Source organism: Mchenga conophoros, linkage group LG11, assembly GCF_057382185.1.
Source record: "Mchenga conophoros isolate Kocher_MC1m ecotype Shallow Benthic linkage group LG11, M_conophoros_male_GT1.1, whole genome shotgun sequence".
NCBI classification, from domain to species: Eukaryota; Metazoa; Chordata; class Actinopteri; order Cichliformes; family Cichlidae; genus Mchenga; species Mchenga conophoros.
Genome location: NC_140536.1, coordinates 30423883 through 30444356, shown reverse-complemented (window position 1 = coordinate 30444356; position 20474 = coordinate 30423883). Strand labels below are relative to the sequence as shown.

At 42.2% G+C, this 20474-nt stretch overlaps 1 protein-coding gene across 2 annotated transcripts in view; it reads left to right on the top strand.

The window, feature by feature from the left end:
* kmt2bb (lysine (K)-specific methyltransferase 2Bb) overlaps window positions 1-20474 on the top strand; it is a 28739-nt gene that overhangs the window by 5616 nt on the left and 2649 nt on the right. For both annotated transcript variants that reach the window (XM_085292431.1, XM_085292430.1), the window contains exons 4-35: window positions 55-236; window positions 423-542; window positions 727-913; window positions 1234-1465; window positions 1561-1628; window positions 1705-1950; window positions 2111-2217; window positions 2505-2648; window positions 3185-3298; window positions 3470-3616; window positions 3694-3786; window positions 3865-3982; window positions 4070-4183; window positions 4388-4572; window positions 5561-5662; window positions 9112-9222; window positions 9353-9429; window positions 10409-10623; window positions 10709-10812; window positions 10941-11078; window positions 11217-11375; window positions 11501-11618; window positions 11725-11803; window positions 11910-12070; window positions 12178-12336; window positions 12433-15466; window positions 16240-16340; window positions 16507-16641; window positions 16745-16997; window positions 17522-17629; window positions 17858-17941; window positions 20294-20423. In XM_085292431.1, the coding sequence (XP_085148557.1) occupies window positions 55-236; window positions 423-542; window positions 727-913; window positions 1234-1465; window positions 1561-1628; window positions 1705-1950; window positions 2111-2217; window positions 2505-2648; window positions 3185-3298; window positions 3470-3616; window positions 3694-3786; window positions 3865-3982; window positions 4070-4183; window positions 4388-4572; window positions 5561-5662; window positions 9112-9222; window positions 9353-9429; window positions 10409-10623; window positions 10709-10812; window positions 10941-11078; window positions 11217-11375; window positions 11501-11618; window positions 11725-11803; window positions 11910-12070; window positions 12178-12336; window positions 12433-15466; window positions 16240-16340; window positions 16507-16641; window positions 16745-16997; window positions 17522-17629; window positions 17858-17941; window positions 20294-20423 (7325 nt within the window). The remainder of the gene's footprint in view (window positions 1-54; window positions 237-422; window positions 543-726; window positions 914-1233; window positions 1466-1560; window positions 1629-1704; window positions 1951-2110; window positions 2218-2504; window positions 2649-3184; window positions 3299-3469; window positions 3617-3693; window positions 3787-3864; window positions 3983-4069; window positions 4184-4387; window positions 4573-5560; window positions 5663-9111; window positions 9223-9352; window positions 9430-10408; window positions 10624-10708; window positions 10813-10940; window positions 11079-11216; window positions 11376-11500; window positions 11619-11724; window positions 11804-11909; window positions 12071-12177; window positions 12337-12432; window positions 15467-16239; window positions 16341-16506; window positions 16642-16744; window positions 16998-17521; window positions 17630-17857; window positions 17942-20293; window positions 20424-20474) is intronic.

Genomic DNA, 20474 nt, shown 5'->3' with positions numbered 1-20474 from the left:
CGTGCAAACAAGACTATACCATAGACCTGAAAATGGCTTGTATTGCTTCCACAGGAGAGTTGCAGTCAGTACAGAACTCAGGCAGATGTGGGGGCATTTCTCTTGGGTCTGTGGAGAAGGGAGTACCACAAAGAGCACGACTCACTGGTGCAAATAAAAGAATGTTCAATCTCCTCAGGAAAGCCAAGGTTCAGCTTATTAAAATTGACCAGCAGAAACAGCTTAAGTCGTCTGGGGTAAGGTCACCGTCACCACAAGCGTGTTTTCAATTCATTGTATACATTGACTGTTTGTTAGTAGCTTAACCTGGCTTAATAACATGTCATAGAGGAAGAACACATCATATAAACACAGTTGTTTTGAGTGATACATTATGGATCAGTGTTTTTTTTTTTTTTTATCTTTTCAAATTAACCTTGCAGCTGTTATCTGGCCCGGTTGGAGCCAGGTCTCAAGATATGACCTCTAAAAGACAAAGGAGGAAGCAGAGGGTGCAGCTTCATTCTGACGTTCCAGTCAAGACAGAACCGCCTCAAGTACAAGTAAGAAATCAATAGGCTCGAGGGGAGCGAGCATTGATCTCACTAAAAATCTTGTTTCTGTCTGTGGTTGTACCAAGCGGATAAAAAAAACCCTTTTGTTGAGCTGAAATTGAACAATAATATAAACAGGGAAGCTCATCCCGTGTAAACTAAAGCCTCATGACACTTTTATTTCCTTCCTCAGCCGCAAGTCATCTCCCCACTGTGCCAGGAGTTCCGTAGAGCAGGAGGTCCACGTATCAAGCACGTGTGCCGTGCTGCATCCGTGGTCCTCGGGCAGCCACGTGCCATGGTACCAGATGATATTCCCAGACTTAGTGCCTTGCCACTGCATGAAAGATCTGGCATTTCCCCATCAGCGGTCACTAAAGGTAGATATGACCAATGACATTACACTGCTTGTCTGAACAGTTCCTATAAACAAATTTGTTTCCTAACTCAAACATAAGTAACACTATCTAACTTCCAGCAATCAGTTGTACAACTGATTAGTTTTTATTTGATATTCACTGTAACCAGACTTTCCTTGATCATTTATATATTTAGTGCCTCATCATTGCATCTTTACTATTTTTATCTATACCGCTGCTGTTTGATGTAGCTGAGAATGCATTTGGGAAAGAGAACAAGAGCTGCTGTTCAGATAATCGTGCATTATTTTCCCATTCTTATTGCATTTTTGTTCTTGCAGATGTTGGTTCTCCATCTGAATCTGACAGTCCTGGGCTGTCAGATCCAAAGGTCACCAAGGTCAAGAAACCATCAAATTTTGTAAAGCGGAAAGGACTTGGACCGTTTGGGTACCGATCTAGAAGGTGTGGCGTATGCAAAGGCTGCAACCACGAAGATGATTGTGGCAAGTGCATTAACTGCCTGGACAAACCCAAGTTTGGTGGTCCCAATACCAAGCGGCAGTGTTGTGTGTAAGTTATGTTTGGTAGTTTTTGTGGCACATAGGACAATGTGGTGAATTCTGATTTATTCTAAAAATTTGTATTTATTTTATTTTAATTACAAGGTATAAGAGATGTGACCAAATTGAGGAGAGGAAAGCACGCAGATTAAGTGGGAGAACGGCACCTAAAGGTAATTTTTCCCCTTCTGTGCACACTTCATGTTGTAGTAGTTCTTACATATCAGTGTCACCACTGTTTTCTTTTAGGTTCCTCTAAGCGAAGGCGATCCTCTCTCAGTGGGGGTCATTCAAGTAACGACGAAGGGAATGACTCACCGTCTGGTCTCCAGAGTGACGGCCACAGTCCATCATTGAGAAAGCAGCCGAAGCGTGTTGTTAAACCCCGTGTCTATTTTGACCTGGTGGATTACGACTCAGATCTAGATGATAAAGCTCTCTCGAGCTCTGCCTCACCAGCAAGGAGAAGAGGTGTCGGACCCCGTTTCAGTCAAGGTAAATTAATACTCAGCGACTGCTTGACACAGTCTAGTTGCTTGTTTTGTTTTTTAAGAATAGCAAGTAGCTGTGTAGTCATTTAAGTTTGGATATTGTGTACTATTGTGATTACAAAGCCTGTAATAAAGTAAATTGTTTTTTCCATGATGTTCTCAAGACTTTGTGTCGCTGGAAGGATTCTTGGGAGACATATCAGATGATGAGGTCAGGCATCGAAAGTCCAGTTCTCACCGTGTGCCGTCAGCTCGACGTAAACCTGAGAAGGTGGGTAATTCTGGATTTAATTGGTGCTTAAACTGTACTTAACTTATATAATGGAAATTTGTGGCAATTGTATAGAAGTATATTGATGTTTGGCCAACAAGGACAAAAAAATGTCCAGCTCTGGCACGCTGTGCTTAACATCACACTCGTTACTGTTACTGATCAAACAAACCAGACGTTTCTGCACAAACTGTCTCAGGATTTTCTTACATTCCCTTTCTTTTGCTAATTTAATGCAGTGAATTTTAGCAATCAGCAGTTTAATTAACTATTATGCATGTCTGTAGGTTGCGGTGGTCTCTCAGGGTCTCCAGTCTCAGGGTCCTTTGGAGCAGACTCCTCCCAGTGTCCTGGCTGCATTGGCCCATGGATTTGAGCAGCGAACTGTCGAATCTTCTAAACCTACTCACAAAATCAGGGTTGATTTTAAGGTAGGGTTTTTTTGTTTGTTTTGTCTTTGTTTCATATATTCCTAAATTCCAGAGTTGTATTCCCTGTCGGAAAGTAATAACTAGAGTTATGTATTTGGAGACATACTTGGTTTCTTATTTGCCTTCCTCAAATATTATTTACTCCACAGAAGATGTACACACAGCTAACACCTGTAATAATTTAAAATGCATTTCATGTTTTCACGTTAGTATAATGTTTTGCCCAGCAGGGGTCGGTGTTAATCTAAGTTCCCACATGTGCAGCGTTCCATACATCATTCATTAGAGTTTTGTTCCTTCTGATCTGTCGAATTATTTTTTTAATCTATGAATGAAAGTTTTACATGTGTGAAAATGCAAATTACAACTTGCATTAAATTTAATACACAAAGTTAATCCACAGTTCAATCAACAACATAGTGTAAATATCTATATGGGCATTGATTAATGGAAAGAGTAGGGTAATGGTAACTACTGTGAAAATCTTTAATTTTTTAAAATTTATTTATCTTTTTCAATTTTTGTCTCATTTTCAGGAGGACTGTGCTTTGGAGAATGTCTGGAATATGAGTGGATTAAGTATACTGACCTCTGCGCCTCCCATGCCACCCTATGTCTGCTTCCTTTGTGCCAGTAAAGGGCAACATGAGGTAACTGATAATTTCTACTCAATTTTAATTTAAATATTCAGTCTCCTGCTTACCACCTTGTATTTTCAACAAGTTTAGATAAACATTAAACACTACATGATTCAGATATCAAAGTGTCCTTTTTTGTTATTTACATGTTCTTTTTTTTTTCCTCTGACCCTCATTTTACAGATGCTGTATTGCCAAGTGTGCTGTGAACCTTTCCACAAATTTTGCCTTGAGCCAGCGGAGCGCCCCTCAGAGGAGAACAAAGAAAACTGGTGCTGCAGACGCTGCAAGTTTTGCCATGTGTGCGGAAGGAAAAACAGGCTCTCAAAGGTTAAAACATTTTATTTGTCTTGTTTAGCTTTCTTATTGGTATGTACTTAATCTGTTTGCTTCCATGTCTTCCTCAGCCTTTATTAGAGTGTGAACGATGCCAGAACTGCTATCATGCCTCCTGTTTGGGACCAAACTACCCAAAACAAAACAAGAAGAGGAAAGCCTGGGTAGGTTACTCAAAAAAAACACAATTTTAGGGATATTTACTACAACCTGCCGATTTCTCATAGTAATATTTTGTGCAGGTGTGTATGACATGCACTAGGTGCAAAAGTTGTGGCGTCACACCAGGGAAGAGTTGGGACACTGAGTGGAACCATGACAAAGGACTATGTCCAGATTGTTCAAAACTCTATGACCAGGGTGAGGCGACAGTTTAACCTTAACAATAAGTTTATCATTTGGTGAATTTTCAGCTTCTTTAACTTGTCTGAATGTCTCTTTTTTTAGGTAACTACTGTCCAATCTGCTTCAAGTGTTATGAGGACAATGACTATGATAGTCAAATGATGCAGTGTGGCACCTGCAACCATTGGGTTCATGCCAAGTGTGAGGATCTAACAGGTGATTTTTATTATTGACTCTGTAAACATTGATGGTATACAGTTTTGAAGCTTCTTAATACTGGAACAGCATTATCAAACTTAAATGTTATCTGCTACTGTCAGCTGAGCATGAATATTTTTCTTAGATTGCATTTGTGAATTTTGATTATGAGTGGATTTCTCTGCCTCCATCCAAAATATCTCTCCTGTAAAATAATTTCAGATGAGCTGTATGAGATCCTGTCCAGCCTGCCAGAGAGTGTAGTGTATTCATGTCGACCATGTAGTGTGACCCAACCCAGTGCCTGGAGAGAGCTTCTCTACATTGAGCTCAGGGCTGGGGTGGAGAAGGTGCTAGCATGCTTGCTTTCATCCACCCTCACCCAGCACCTTGTTACCTGCTCACAGGTAGGAGACTTTGCTTCTATTTTTATTAGTGATGCAATGATTGACTTGCCAGGGACTGGAATCGGATGATTTTCGGTGTTCTCAACACCAACCGGTGACCAGCCTGATATATGTGCCGTTATGAGCTGGTCCATTTCATGCATGCACAACATGCACAAGTACTCATGCACCCACTCACAGCCATATGTTAACATGTTGTGAGTAAAGTTTGGTAAAGTAACCTGCAAGGGAAAGCACTACGAAAACTTTTGCCGAAAACTTAATCAGATGCTTAACTCAAACTTATCCAGCTGAACATGGACATTTTTACAGAAGCTAACAAAAGAAAAGTGGTAAAGATAACTAAAGCTTAAAGAAGCCTTGGCATGAGCAAAAGATCAAAGCAGTTACAGGAAAACTTATGGAGACAAGTGAAAAAGAAAAAAGAATCAATGTCCTGTTATCTGTTGAAGTTCTACACATACTGGAAAATGATGCAAGTCCCTGACTCGTTTTTGTTTGTTTTTTTGTTATATGAATCTGCTGCACTTGCTTTTGTTTGCTAAAGGTAAGGTGAAATATGTCAGTTAAAGGTGGGTGCACAGAAACACGTTTTCATGTATGTGTTCCTCTTTACAGCAGTAGAGCACTTTATTTTCAGTTGTTAAAGTGAGAGAAGTTCCTGTAACTTACTGCATATTGGGATAAATTGTGAAGTTTAATAAGTTGGTTTTTTTTTTATTATGAACATAAAATACATGATTCTTGTTTGTATATGCTGTCAATTGTAGTTCTTAGAAAAAAAATCATAACCAGGAAAAATCGGTATAGGCTGGTCACATATTGCAGTCGGTTCATCTCTAATTTTTATGACTCAAATGTTGGTTTTTATGCTACATATCATTGAATATAGCTAACAAAATATTTCCGTTTACTGTATTATTATTATTTTATTTTAGTAAACCACTCAAATTGCATGATGTTTAATTTTCCTCGACTTCTGTTGTAGTGTGAAAGATCGGTCGACCCTGACAGTGGCATAGAAGGAAAGCCAGCCTGTGACCTCCGAGCTGTAGGAAAGAAGTTTGACAAAGGCCTTTATACTACACTGGTGAGTACACGGCCCCTTATTTAATGTCACATAATCAGCTCAAGTAGATTAACTGGTATAAAACATTGTGCTTCCATTTAAACATTAGGTCTGTACCATCATAGTAAAAATGATGATCATGATCGTTCAGTTTTTATTGCAAATTGTAAACCGAACATTGCTTTCACATTTTCATATATGTACGAAAATATAAGTGAAAGTTAAATCGGTCTTCCTTATTCTCCTTATGTTTTTCACTCCTTTCTTTATACCTGTATGATGTATGCAAATAAAACAGTGCAAGTTTTGCCACTTTTGATAAAGAATTGCTCGAGCTCGACCTGTGTTTGTCTAATATGTTGACCATTTTCATGAAGCCTTCGTTGACGGACGTGGGTTACTGACCTGGTAGCCTGGCTGCCCCTGGGTGGGTCTGGGACGGGCGTGGGGTTCTGGGGGTGCTCCATCTCTGGGCTGGGCCCCTGGCTGGGCCTTGGGGGCTTGGGTCCTGGTTGGTGTGTTGCCGGGGTTGTGGGTGTATGGGGGCCCAGCCCTGGCGCAGGGTGCCGCCAGTGCATCGAGCCACCTGGGGGGCTCTTCAACTGTTCGGGGAGGCTGTTACATCTTGCAGGGGGTCTCCTCTCTTCAGGAACTCACTCTGCAGGAGAGGGAGATACAGGAGAGGTGGAGGAAGATCTCAGCCTGGGTGTCTATTGTCTTGTGTAATCTGGAAGATGAGTGGATGATGGGGTGGGTGCCGGTTTCTCTGTGGTGGGGTCGGGTGGGCTGTCCCGGTCTCTTTGGGGCCAGGCGGCGCTGCCGAACTGGGCCCCGGTCCTAATGGGCCTGGGCCCCCTTTCCCTGGCAGGTTGCAGAGTATGGGGGTGCCTACTGGGGTCAGCGGGGGAGCTGGCCCCAGGGAGGGGTCATTTGCCCCTCCCTTCTTTGCCTCCCCATCTCCAGCTGCCTCCCTCTTCCCGCTCCACCACAATCACCCAAACGTGCAGGGCCTTGCTACCCCCATCCCCCGTCCCCTTCTGGCTGCCTGTGCCTCAATTTTATCTCACAACTTAGACATTCACATTACTCACACCCATTACACATACATATAGGATCTTGGGGGTGGGCACGATACACGGAATCCAAATTACCATCAGGGTGTACACCTCACCCCTGGCGTCGTTGCCCACCTCTCAATTTTAAATACACGTAGACATTGAGGGCTAGCAGGAGGGGCTATGTGCTTACCTGCTGCTCTCTGGCAGGTAGCTCCATGCCCTCCTGGGTTTTAAATGCACCTTAGAACACACATGCATCAACACTACATTATGAGCGGGCGGAGGGAGGTTCGGAGTCTTCACACACGCCCGTTCTCTGCAGCCTGCTGGAGCGGGGGGGGGGGCTAGGAGGAGGAGTTGGCCGTCCGACTGGGGTCTGGAATGTGGGGCCTCCCTGCTGCTGCCGAGTCGGGGCGGTCTGCTTCTCTCCACCCCAGGGAAAAGGGTAACACCTGGGTCTGGGTGCAGTTTCCCCCTCCAGGGGCAAGGGTACCTTGACCTGGGGTATAGAGTACGCTTGGGAAGTGTGATCGTGTGTACAGTGTCTCTTTGTGTCTGTCTCCACGTTGGGTGAGTGTTGAGTAATTGCATGCGAGAGCATGAGGGTGGGAATGGATGTTTGTATCTGTGTGTGCCTGTTTGTCTGTGTCTATATGTCAGGTTGGGTATCAGACGCCACCTCTCTGGGGACATCTCAGGCCCTCCAAGGTATGGAGGCTTATCTCCCCCTACCACCACTTTCCCTGCCAGTGGCAGACGCCCTCAGACATCGGTGCGTTGGTGGGTCTTTGTGTCCGGGGGTGGGCGTCCAGGTACACACCGGCTCACTCCTTGGTGGCTGCTTGTCGGGGTCTGGAGCCTGGGGCTCGCTCGGGCCCCTTCAGGGGTGGGGTGCCCTCGGCCTGGGGCTCGGTCACTCTGGCACAGCTGGCTGAGCTCACGGGCACGTCACTGCAACCCCCCCTGGCTTCTGCTCCGCAGGGCTCTCCTCAGCTCTTTCTGGGACAGTGGCGCGGCTGCCCCTCTGTTGGTCTTCCTTGGTCTCTTGTGTTTTGAGGGCCTCTGGATGTCTGGAGTTTTGATCTCATGCCCTGCCTCATGCCCTTGAGGAAGGGGCTGTGGTTCCCCCACACCCTCTAGCAGATCATTACATGAAGGAACCTTTTAATACAAGCGCGTTCATGCTGACAGTTGTACACACGGGTGCTCACACACACACAAACGACACACGCTGTGCGCTGTCGATCTTGCGTGCTGCACAATAATGTTTAATATTTAGTATTTACTGTTATATTCCCATATATCATCGTGATGTTGTTTATTATGTTGCTCTTTTTTTTTCTTCTGCTTGTTTTCTTTTTTCTTTCTCAACATGTGATCCAGGTGATTGATATATGTATTTTTTTTCTGCTTATTTTGTTGGTTTTTGTTTTTTGCCCTTTATCCCCGTCCCTCTTCCCCGCTGTTTTTCTTTCCCTCTTTCTTTCTCCCCTTTCTTTACCCCAGTCAAATCTGTCCCGTATTTAGCAAGTAAAAATAAAATAAAATAAACAATAAAAGGTGAATCAAATAGACCATTACGGCAAGGCTGGGATGGTCAATTTGGTAAAGTAAATCTGTTGGGCATCTTTCTTCACCTTTAGACAATAATTCTGATGGCAAAAGAGCCAAACGGGACAGGCAAAAAAAAAAAAAAAAGAAACGCTTCATTTGCTTTTGCATTTTAATTAGCAAAACATGCATTTTAAATATTGCTCAATTTAATTGTGTAATGCCAAAATTGTCGTCTAGATTCAAATTCAATGAATGTACAGCCCTATTATGTGATATAGAATGGTACAGTGGTCCCTCACTATAACGCAGTTCACCTTTCGGTCTCGCTGTTTGGCAGATTTTTTTGGTGCAATTTTGCATGCCTTTTTTTTGTGTTTGTTTGTTTTTTACAGCGCATTGTGTTCTGCGTTCTGATTGGCTGTAGACTATTGTCAATCAATATCGTGCCCTGTGTCATCCTGTAATGTCGATGAAACGTTTTGCACCATCAAAGGAAACCGCAGGTGCCTTTGGTTTTATTCTGTAATACTGGACTTTTTTTTCTACAAAGGATTGAACTTTGAGGGTGTTTAAACAAGAGAGATAAGTGTAAAATGTTCAAGCCTGTCAGAGAAAAGTGTATAAAGTGTGTAGTCACGGCATTTAAAGCCATAAAACATCTATAATAATTGTAAAACATAAAGTTGACTACTTTGTGGATTTCACATATCGGTTATGGTTATTTTTAGAACGTAACTACCGCGATAAACGAGGGACTACTGTAGTTACATTCTTTTGTTGGAAATGCAGCTGCCCTATCAGCACAAGATTGAACATCTCAAGGACACCAAAATATTTTTTCTTTCTTTTTTTTAATAGAAAATGTTCCATGAGGATGTGGTCCAGGTGGTGCGAAAGAGGCTAGAGCAAGAAGAAGATCTTCCAGAGGAGCGGAGACCTACTGCCTTGGCACGATCCTACTACTTAAAGGTGCTGTATGGCTGAAAACACAAAGTCTCCTGAAGTTATGCATGATTGGCTTTAAGCATGATTTATCTTTTTGTTTGTTTGTTTTCAGTTTTATAACATTTATAATTATTGAGTGATTTTTCTCTTTTAGCTGCTCGAGGAGGTATTTAATTGGTTCAACAGCCAAGACCCAAAGGTGTGGGACCCTTGTACCAAAGACTTGCCAGTGTGAGTATTACATTTTTAACATTTTATAAGTTTAAGAAATACTCCAAAGTCATGTCTCCTTACAGTAAAATACAAAACAAAAAACAAACAGTTTAGATTTACTATATTAGAAGTACAGACTTCACTGTTGATTAGATATTATTAATCCCTCGGATGGGTTCCTCCGGGAAATTCAGTTTCCGGTAGCACTGCACCAACAGAAGTTGCAGAATATGAGCAGAAATATACCATATATACACATATATAAATACAGAGACCTATATAAATACAGAGTATATAATAGGGATAAATAGGAATAGGAATACCAGGGAATTGCACATTTCAACTATTGTGAATAGGAATGTAGGAATATCCTACAACCACTGAGGGTTTTTTTTAACCAAAACTGAAATCTTTGATTTTTTTTTTTTAATCAATATGTCCACCTTTCTTTGATGGCATACTTTGTCAGCATCTTCACTGCTAGTGTTGCACAGCAGAAAGACAATCTGTCTTTGGTCAGAAAATATGTCTCTACTCGGGCGGTGCTCTTGGCTAGAGATGGTGCATTTTTCTTTCTTTCTTCATAAAATGATCCAAACGTCTTCTGTTAGATTCATGTCAAGTGATTGGATCATAGTCTTTCAGTTCTTTTACATGTATGTCCAACCCTGTGAAATGTCTGGTGTTCATTTAATAACTGTCTGGAAATCACAGCTCTGCTAAATTTGTTTCAATGACAATAGGTTTTCTAACTTCATCGCTAGAGTATTTGCTTTAGTTTCTAATTTTGAGGCTTTATTATTAGTTTAAGCCTGCAGTTATTGAGATACAAGACATTATATAGAACTGTAAATATTTTAAGTGTTAAATATTTTTATCAAGTAGGTAAATTTATGTGGGTTTCTTCACTTCTGATGCATGCTGTATAATGAAAAGGGAAAGCACCATTCTGTTTTTGTGCTGCTTCAATTTTTGAACTTCTGAACTCTCTCTTCAGGGGGATGTTGTCCCAGGCTGTTCATCCTCCTACAACAGAGCATGTTTATGCTCAGTGGCAGGAGAGAGAGGATCTTTCATCTAGAACTCCACTGGGACTCCTGCAGGAAGACAATGGACAAAGCTTGGATATAAAGGAAGAAGAGGCTCTTTCTCCAATGTCTAGGGAATCTTCAAGCCTGAACCATTTTAAAAGCAGCAGACTCAAATTCAAAGGTGACGGATTTAGTTTATGAGAAAATGTTCTTTTTTTTCTGTTTTTTCTCTTCCACTAAATATTTACTTTTGTGTGTTTACTTAGGAAAAAGAGGTCGGCTTTCAAAAGCTGATCTAGACACTGGATGGTCTAAAGATGATGAGAGACAGTGCTCTTTGTGTCAAAAATATGGAGACCTCAAATCGAATGTAAATAATTCCCAAAACATTAAAATTGAGTGGTTCACAGAAGAATGCAAACACAATTCACTTATTTTTGTAAATTCTCCATTCTCTTTGATTAATTTCATGTTGGATTGTGTTGTTTCCTTTCTCAGGAAGCAGGCAGGTTACTGTATTTGGGCCAGAATGAATGGGCTCATGTCAACTGCTGCCTGTGGTCTGCAGAAGTTTTTGAAGAGGACAATGGCTCTCTGCTGCATGTACACAGCGCTGTCACAAGGGGACGTTTGATGGTTAGTTGTTATCACCCTGATAAACTGAAAATTGCTTAAAATCTGTAGAGTTGAACCAGATCAGTCTTTTTATTGTAATTACGTTAACCCAAACTTTATTCTTCACTCTTCACTGTCATTAACCCCAATCGTCTTCAGCGATGTGAACGTTGCAATCAGTCGGGTGCCACTGTGGGCTGCTGTCTGACATCTTGTCAAAGCAACTACCACTTCATGTGCGCCCGCTCCCGTCAGTGTGTCTTCCAGGATGATAAAAAGGTCTACTGCTATAAACACCGACATCTCATCAGTGGCAGGGTAAATTCTCCTCTCCCACCTCGCCTCTTTCAGGATTTAAACAAGTTTGAAGTACATTTTAAAAAAAAGAAAAAAGAATATTTTTATTTAAACCCTAATTTTAGTTATGTACCTTTGTTTTACAGATGATAACTGGTCAGGAATTTGAAGTAAACCGCAGAGTGTATGTTGATTTTGAGGGGATCAGTCTCCGCAGAAAGTTCTTGACTGGGTTGGAGCCAGACCTTATCAACGTGATGATCGGTAAGCTGTTTTGTTTTAGTTGGTTGCTTGTTTGGGCCCTTAAAGGTGTTCATTAGAATCTGCTTTTGTTAAACTCAGAATTGGTCTCCACATTGTTACGGCACAGGTTCCCTACAGATTGAAAATCTAGGTGTGCTGACAGAACTTTCAGCGAACAAAGGAAAATTGTTTCCTGTTGGTTTTCAGTGAGTTGTATATTCTGCTTTTAACATTAATTATACTTGATAACACTTGATTATATAAAGAAATTATATTTGCAACATTGAATGAATTTCCCTCTTCCATAATAAGGTGTTCTCGGTGGTATTGGAGTACGGTTAACCCATTGCGGCGGTGCAAATACACATGTACAGTCCGAGAGGTCCGGCCAATTGTCCCAGAGAAGCCAGTTGAGGAGATGCCGAACCAGGGAGATAATCACACCATTGCTCACAGCCCCCGTCCAATACCTGGTGTGTTGATTTGTTTGTTTGTTTTGGGGGTTTTCTTTACTTCTGAAAACTAGATTGCCTTAACAAGTGATTCGCTGTATTCATAAATCATTTCTATCACTCTTCAGTATCAAAAACTCAAGACACTTATATATCAGAGTGCCACCCCACAATGGAGGAAACCTCGATTCCAGGTATCCACCCAAAGTCAGATCACGGTGCAAGGCCAAAGATTCCCCAACCCAGGAGACCAGCTGGAGGAATGTCAAGACCTCTGCCTTCCCCAGGTATGATAGAAATTGTAACCTGTTCTTATTTAGAAACATAATAAATAAGCCATCACAGAATGTAAATATAACTGATTATTTCTGTTTTCCTCTTAGGAGTAGCCCAGCCCCACCACATACTGACCATTAGTGATCTAGAAGAGACTCGAGGAGTTCGTCGCCACGGCCCACACTCACAGACAACAGGTCTGCGCAGTCACAGGTCCCCCCCTCCTCTGGGTCCTGTAACTGGACCAGTCACTCTCCGCACTGGAAAAAATTCCCTCCCTACCTCCCCCTTGTTCCCACTTGGTGCAACAGACAGCCTGATAAATTCTACGTCATCCCGCCCAGTTGGAAGTAGAGGTTCTTCCTCTGTACGATCCTCTGGGAATACAGCCCACTGTAACTCGTTATTCTTTCCCCAGTCTCCCTGGCAGGAAGGTGCTGGAAATTTTCCCTCTCAAAGTCTACCCTTCTCTTCACCTGTACAACATTTACCCAGAAGTCGACTGTCGTTTGATCTAAGCCAGTCGGACTCAGTCGAGGTGCCACACAACTTCTTAGCTTCACCAGAGCCAGAGGATGTCTCTCCAGCAAATGGTACATCACCCCAGGAGGACTTGGACCAACAGAAAGATGAAGAAGAGTTTCCCTACAGTTCATTCCACAAGGACCCCAACTTGAGTCTGGGCCAAGAGATGCGGACAGAACTTGAAATTGAAGAAACCCTCTTAAATGAGGGGGTGGCAATGAATTGTGGGGAGCAAATAGTGGTGGAAGGTGATGATCAAGAGGAATTTTGGGGAGCAGCCCAAGAAGTACAGAAGAAGAAGACCCTTGTTGCCAGTTTGCCACGGTCTGCAGCCTCAGCCAGGGATGACCTGGGTAACACATCCTCAGATGAAGATATGGAGCACTATTTTGACTTCTCTCGCACAATAGTCAGCTGCCCGGGATCAAAAGATCACTCGAAGTCTCCATCCTCGCCTTCCTCTCGACCTATGGCTCAACTGGATGGGGTAGATGACGGCACAGAGAGTGATGCAAGTATAGCAACCAGTGATGATGCTCAAAAAGTTAACAGTCAAACTCAGATACAAGCCAAAAAACTAAATGATAAAAATCTTCCTGACTTTGAAACCGCTAGCAGCACACAACCTTCCAAAGAATCATCTGATGATAAGCGAACAGATTCTTCTCCAGTCACGATTTCAGAAGCCACAAAAGATCCCGCTGATGGTTCAACCCAAGATGCACCTAAATCTTTTGATACCAGTCAAACCTCTGAAACCCCTTTACTAAACCAAGAGCCCATGCTTTCTTCTCCAGTTGATAACATTCTGCCTAACCTAACTACAAATGTGCCTGAAATCCCATATTCAGAGGGGTTATTGCCAGGTTCCAGTTCAGGGTTGTCCTCTGAAACACCTCTTCTTCTTGAGAGATGTGACACTAACCCACAGTTCACCGAAATGCTTCCCGTGCTGCAAGACACACCACTTGAGACCCCCGAACCTTGTAAAGCCCTGAACTCATCACCTGACTGCAGCAGGTTTATATCACCAGCTGAGGGGGCTAGTGTGTTGATGAATGACTTATCATCTACTGCAACAGAGGCCCCAGTAGCAGGTTCTGCTGATAACAGTCAATGCTCTCTGTTGAGTCTTCTTCAGCCTTCCCCTTTAATGTCAACAGATGTACCAAACCCCTCTCAAGGACTAGTAGACCCTCTCCAGATGTATTCTTTGCCTACTTTCAGTCAGCCTCCCTTAACAAGTATTACATTGCAACCAGTGACCGCTGTACAAGAGTCAACAACTTTACCGTCCCTGGAACCTGCTAAACTGACAACTCTTAGTCCCGTTGGAGATATGACACAGACACTACTAAATGTCGTGCCTCAGAATGATCCAAGCTTATCAGCTACTGTTTCTCTACCGGTGTATGCCACACAAACACAGCCACTAGGCTCTACAGCTGTCAGCATTGTTTCCTCCTCTGCAGCAATATCGCCTCTGTCTGGACTGTCAACACACTGTTCAGCTGCTCCCACACAGGTACAAACCACCTCAGCTCCGATGATCCTAAATGGTTACAGTTCTTCTGTCCAGAAGGAAGCTACAGCTGGGCATACAATCTCCATCAATTTCGCTACACCCAGGCCAACTATCGAACCTCAGCAACCAGTGGTACCCCAGGCATTACCGGGTCATGCCATTCTTACTGTGAAGGAGGTGGGAGGTCCAAATGTAGACCCTACACCACATGTACTACTGGTGAACCGCCTTGGGCAGATCTTTGTGAAAAACCCTGAAAGCAACACTTTCCAGCTGCCTACTCCCAACTCCCCATCCTACAACTGTGTCACTCAGATTGCTAGCCTTTTGCAGAGCAACGCACTGTCAGCCACACTAGCTGCAGCTGGTAATATGACTGCACCACCATCTGTGGCCAATGTGACGACAGTACCTCCTCCACTAGTCACGCCTGCAGTTCAGAATCCATCTGCTGTCACACAGCTGCTCACACACAAAAACAATGACACAATGGTAATGTCCAATGTGAAGAAATCAAGAAAAACTTCAAAAACACCAAAAGATGAAACTGCTCCAGATTCAAGAAAACCAAAGAAGAAGAAGGACTCCAGCGCGTCAAAGAAATCTAAGTCCTCCACGGCCTCAGGGCAGCCTGCTCTGCCATCTGAGAATCCTCCCATGAGTCCTGCTGAAAGTGCCCAAGCAATTATTAATCAAGCAATGGCGAGTAACTACACCCCCAAGTGGAGTGGGCTTCGAACAATGAGCCCTTCCTCACTAGTTTTGCCACCCGGCCTGTTAATTGAACCAGATCCTCCAGAGTCACCCCGCTCTCCATCACCACAACCTAAACCAGTTCCCCCACCCCGCCCTCGCACCCATGTCCGCATGAAAAGAGTGTCTTCACTTTCAGACCGCATCGTCACAAAGAAATCTAAGGTTGACTTCCTGCAACCAGAGCCCGTCATCGAGGATGAGGAGCGTCGCAAACCAGCTTTTCCAAGCATCTCCAGCAGGGCCTCAGGAGTCCGAATCAAGACCCCCACAGTGAAAGGAGTACTGAACTTGGACGAGTTAAAAGAGGAGCATCTAAGTGATTCTGATAGCTCAGGGTAAGTTTTTACCTATCTGAATTCATTTTTTTAGCTGCCCTGCTGGTTATTGTGTCAGTGATCATTTAGGCTGACAAAAGAAAGAAAAATTCACGTAGTCAAGCAATTGGTGGCTATTGGCTATTGGTGGTATATGTTTCCATTACTCAACGAATTGATGTCTTTTCGATTTTTAAATACAGTCCACTTCAAAGAAGTTGGAACGTTGTGTAAAATGTAAATAAAGCATTTCAGTGACTTTTAAATTATTTCAGTCCATTGCTTAACTGAAAAAAAGTACAAAGGAGTCATGAAATGTTCATTGTTTTACACAGGCTCATTCTGAATTCTTTGCCACCAGCATGTTTGAAATATCTGGGACAGCAGTGAGTTTATCACTGTGCCGCGTCACCTGTTCTTTGAAGTAGCGTTTGGAAACTGAGACCACATTGCTGTAGTTTTGAAAGTGAAATGTTTTCACAATCTTGCTTGATACCGTATTTCAGCAGCCCAAAGACAAAACCTACAAATCCTGTATACCTTATGCAGTATTTTATTCAGCTTTAAAGGGTGCCTTCGTAGATGTGCAATTTACCCACGCAGTTAGTACTAATGAGGCCTTGTACTATCTCAAATTATGGCTTTCATGGAGTTTGTGGATAATAGGTCTGATGATTGTTCTTCTCTCTCATAGAAAAACAATGATTTTGCGTCAGAGAGCCTGAGAAACAAATATTTATGTATATGAAGTCATTTTTAAAAACAAAATAATTGTTTCCACTTGCTTTTCCCAGATCAGAGCCTTGGAGTTTCATGTCTGTGAGTGAACAAGGCAAACAGCAGGCCTGGGAACCAGTGGGACACAGCACACTGACTGACTGGAAGAAATATTCTGGTATTCTTGAGTTAAAACTGTGTAATTTCAAGAGTTTAAAAATACCAGCCACATTTAATATATCACTGATTAATGAATGGTACCTTTTCGCTTCTGCGTCCTTTAAATGTGTTGAATTGTTTAAGAACAATGTGAAAAAGGAGCTCTACGGATTGTGTTTTGTTAGGCGCTGCTTCTGCCTCAGATGACGAACCACCTCCATCTGATGATGAGGGATGTCCAACGAATAGAGACCAGCCACACTTACGATTCGAGATAACCAGCGATGACGGCTTTAGTGTAGAGGCAGACACCATTGAAGGTAAGGCCAGTGTTACATTTTAAAAAATTAGCATCGTAATGTTCTCGTTTTTTATGCTCATTGCTTTGTGCTAATCCCATCTAATTGTCAACTCTTCCTTCAGTGGCTTGGAAAGCAGTCACAGATGGGGTGCAGGAGGCTCGAGCAATTGCAAGGTTGAGGCCACTGACGTTTCAGTGGCTCAGCGGTCCCCGTATGCTGGGTCTGGTCCATGACGCATTAGTGTTCTTGCTGGAGCAGCTTGAAGGAGCTCACCGTTGCCAGCGCCATAGTTTCCGTTTCTTCAAACAGTTCAGCCAGGAGGATGATCTGCCCGTCAACCCCAGTGGCTGTGCCCGTTCGGAGCTTTACCTTAGGTATGTTTGCCCTTTAGCCTTTTTTCCGTTAGTACCTGCTTGTGACTTGAGGCAGTACAACTCGGCTTGACTCATTTTCCATTACAGTTGAGCAGCACCAATGTGCGTGGGGTTGTTATAGCAACACGCCCGGCCCTCCTGTGGCGTCATTTGTATGCAACACAAACGCTACAACAAAGATGGATGTCAAGGCGATGCAATTCCTGCTGCTCAGCCTGTGGCTTTTAATTAGACCACCATGGTGTTGTTTCTGTGCCATTTCCCTCATCGCCGGGTTTCAAAAATGGCGGTTTTGATTTTTGGAAGAAGAATCCAAACTCAGGGTACCAGTACTATCAATTAGGTGGGTGACAGTACCAGGTACTGGTACTGTCACTTCAATTGACAGTACTGGTACTGTCACCTCATGTAAAGCCACCCAGAGTAGGTACTAATGGAAAAGGGTTGTTGGATTCATCCTGGAGAGAGTGAGTCAGAAAGATATAACTCTTCTAGAACTAACAGCAGTTTATTTGCTCCAACAGGAAGTCTACATTTGATATGTTCAACTTCCTGGCTTCTCAGCACAGACAGCTTCCTGACATTGGGCCTTACGACGATGAGGAAGACGAGGTTCTTTTGAAGTCCACGAGGTCAGGCTTTAGTTTATATTTCCTGGATTGTAATGCCATATTAGGACTTTCAAACCGCTTTTCTCTGAAATATGTTGTGCAGCTTCATATTGTAACTGCACACCACTTTTTTTTCAAAACTAAAATATACTTTTTCATAAATATATTGACTATTGTCATTTTTTTTAGTATGTTGCAAAACAGTGGTGTTGAAGTTTTGGGTCAATTAATTTCTGCTCCCTTTATCAGACGAGCCACCAGTTTGGAGTTGCCCATGGCCATGCGCTTCAGACATCTGAAAAAGACTTCCAAGGAGGCAGTAGGAGTGTACAGGCGAGTTACATTTGCAATTCATCATTGCTACATGAAATAGTAAAATGCATTGCTATACGATGCTTAAAATACTCAGTTGACAACATCATAGTTTTAAGGCTTTTAAAGTTCATAGCCTTGGCTGCAAAAGCCACAAATATTTAAAAAAAACCTCAGAATTGGTTTCACTTCTTAATCTTAATGCCAGCATCATGGCATTTAAGTTCCTGTTGCATGTAATGAACTCAGAGCTCTAACTGTGTCATCTTCCATCTCTTTAAAACCAACACAGGATATGACTTGTCTCTCTTTGGAATCTTTTATCATTTTCACACTTTGGTTTGATTCCGAAGAATTGCCTATTTATAAGATTAACAGAGAAAACCAAAGCATTCCCTGTCAAGAGCAGCGTGAGCAGGAGGATTCAAAACTGAAAAAAGCATCCTTCAGTGATGTTCAATGAATATTCAGCATTGAAGTCCAGTTTGTTTTATTTTGTTCCAGTATGGATGACTCTTTAAAACATTTTCTGTTCAGTTTACCTGTCTAAGTTTAATATGTATGACTATTTTTTACAGTGTAGTATAGAATTGTATCTGTGATCATGTTAATGGAAAAACAAGTTGGAGAAAACATTTTAGCCTTTAGCTCTACCAGAGGTTTCTGTATATTAAAAAGGAGTTTCTCTTTCCCCCTGTCACCAAGTGGGGTTTCCTCTCTATTATTGTAGGGTCTTTTCCTTACAATATAAAGCTCTTACCATCCTGTGGTGATGAGAACCACATGACTTAAATGGCATTAGCTTTCATAAAACAAGGGTGATACATAGATAGTCATTTGAATGCAAGTAACAGCTCTTTGGCAGTAATGTGTCATTATTGCTAGCCAGACAACAGAGTCACACAAAACCATTATTCCACACAATGAATCATAGCTAGCATACATGCACAACAATTCTGCTTTTGCTAACAGCTGTTCAAACATCTGTTTCATGTTAATCCTAGTGAGGCTGAAGAAAAAGCAGCTGTTGGGAAATGAAACAGTGCCTTGGCCAGACATTACGGAGACAGCCTGTTCAACGAGAGCTTTTTTAAAAAACTACAAAAACATTCCCACTCTTTGTTTATACTTTGGCCGCATTTAACACGTTTTGCAAGTACTTCTGCAAGACATTGGCTGCACTGTGACCTCACTCAATTTCTAAGAAAGAAGGTCTTGTTAAACAGAAAACTTTTTTTTCACTGCACAATACAGCTTTGTCACTCTGCAATGTCACTGCTACCCAGGAAGCACAAAAGGAGAAGTGGTGGGGGTGGGGGCAATCCTGAGAAAAGTGTCAAAATCTAGTGACAAAGAGCATGTAGGGTAGAGCAGGGCGATATGACCAAAAATATTTATCACGATATACATTAGAAAATTTGCGATAACAATAACATATCCTCAGCATAACCATGTATAATATCCACAGAGGTTATACACACACAATACGGTAATATTATGTTAAAGCACAGTACGCATCACTCCACGAGGCTCCTGACTATGATAGCCGTAATGCTCCGACAATCCATCAAGCGGTGCGGATTCGTAGCTCAGCAAAGTCGTACTAAAACATTTGATAGATTTTCGAGCGCCGTGTAGCACATAAAATCGTTTCGAGGTCAGTAAACACAACCAGAATTCATACATAAGGCACACGGGGTTATAAGGGGCACTGTTGATTTTTAGAAAGATCAAAGGATTGATTTTAAGTGTACCGTATTTTCCAAAAATATGGGATTTTTTTGGGAATCAAACGAAGTGTGGAAATGATAAGATTCCAAAGAGAGACAAGTCATATCCTGTGTTGGTTTTAAAGAGACACACGATGAAACAATGAGATGTCTGAGTTCATCACATGCAACAGGAACTTGCCTCCGGTGCATCCACTGGAGTTTGAATTTGTGTGAATGTTAGATAGAAAGTACTTAAGTAGACAAAGCATAGAGAAAAGTGCTTGTAAGAATGTATGTGAATTGGTGAATGAGGCACATAATGTGCTTTGAGTGCTTGAGTAGCAAAAGCTATATAAGAGCTGGTCCATTTACCATTTATATTAAAATAAGACAAAAAAAAACCCCAATAAAATGAAAAAACATCAAAGTGGCTGAATTTGGGTATATATTTTGGGTATAGCCCTAGCTCCTGTATTTACCATGTTAGTGCTTGTGTGCCAACATTCATGCAAAGGTAAAAGACTGTAAACTAAAAAAGGGGACACATTAAAGTTTGGCCTGTATCAGCAATATAATATACAAATGTGTTATTGTATAGATTTTTTTAAATATCTTCCTATTGCTTTACAATCAGTTTTCATCTTGATAACACTTCCTGTAGGTCTGCTATCCACGGCCGTGGTCTTTTCTGCAAGAGGAACATTGAAGCAGGAGAGATGGTTATCGAATACGCGGGCATCGTCATTCGCTCCGTGCTCACTGATAAAAGGGAGAAGTACTATGATGGGAAGGTTTGTGCATCTTCATCATTGTCATTCTAGTTTTGGTCAGGTATTTCATAG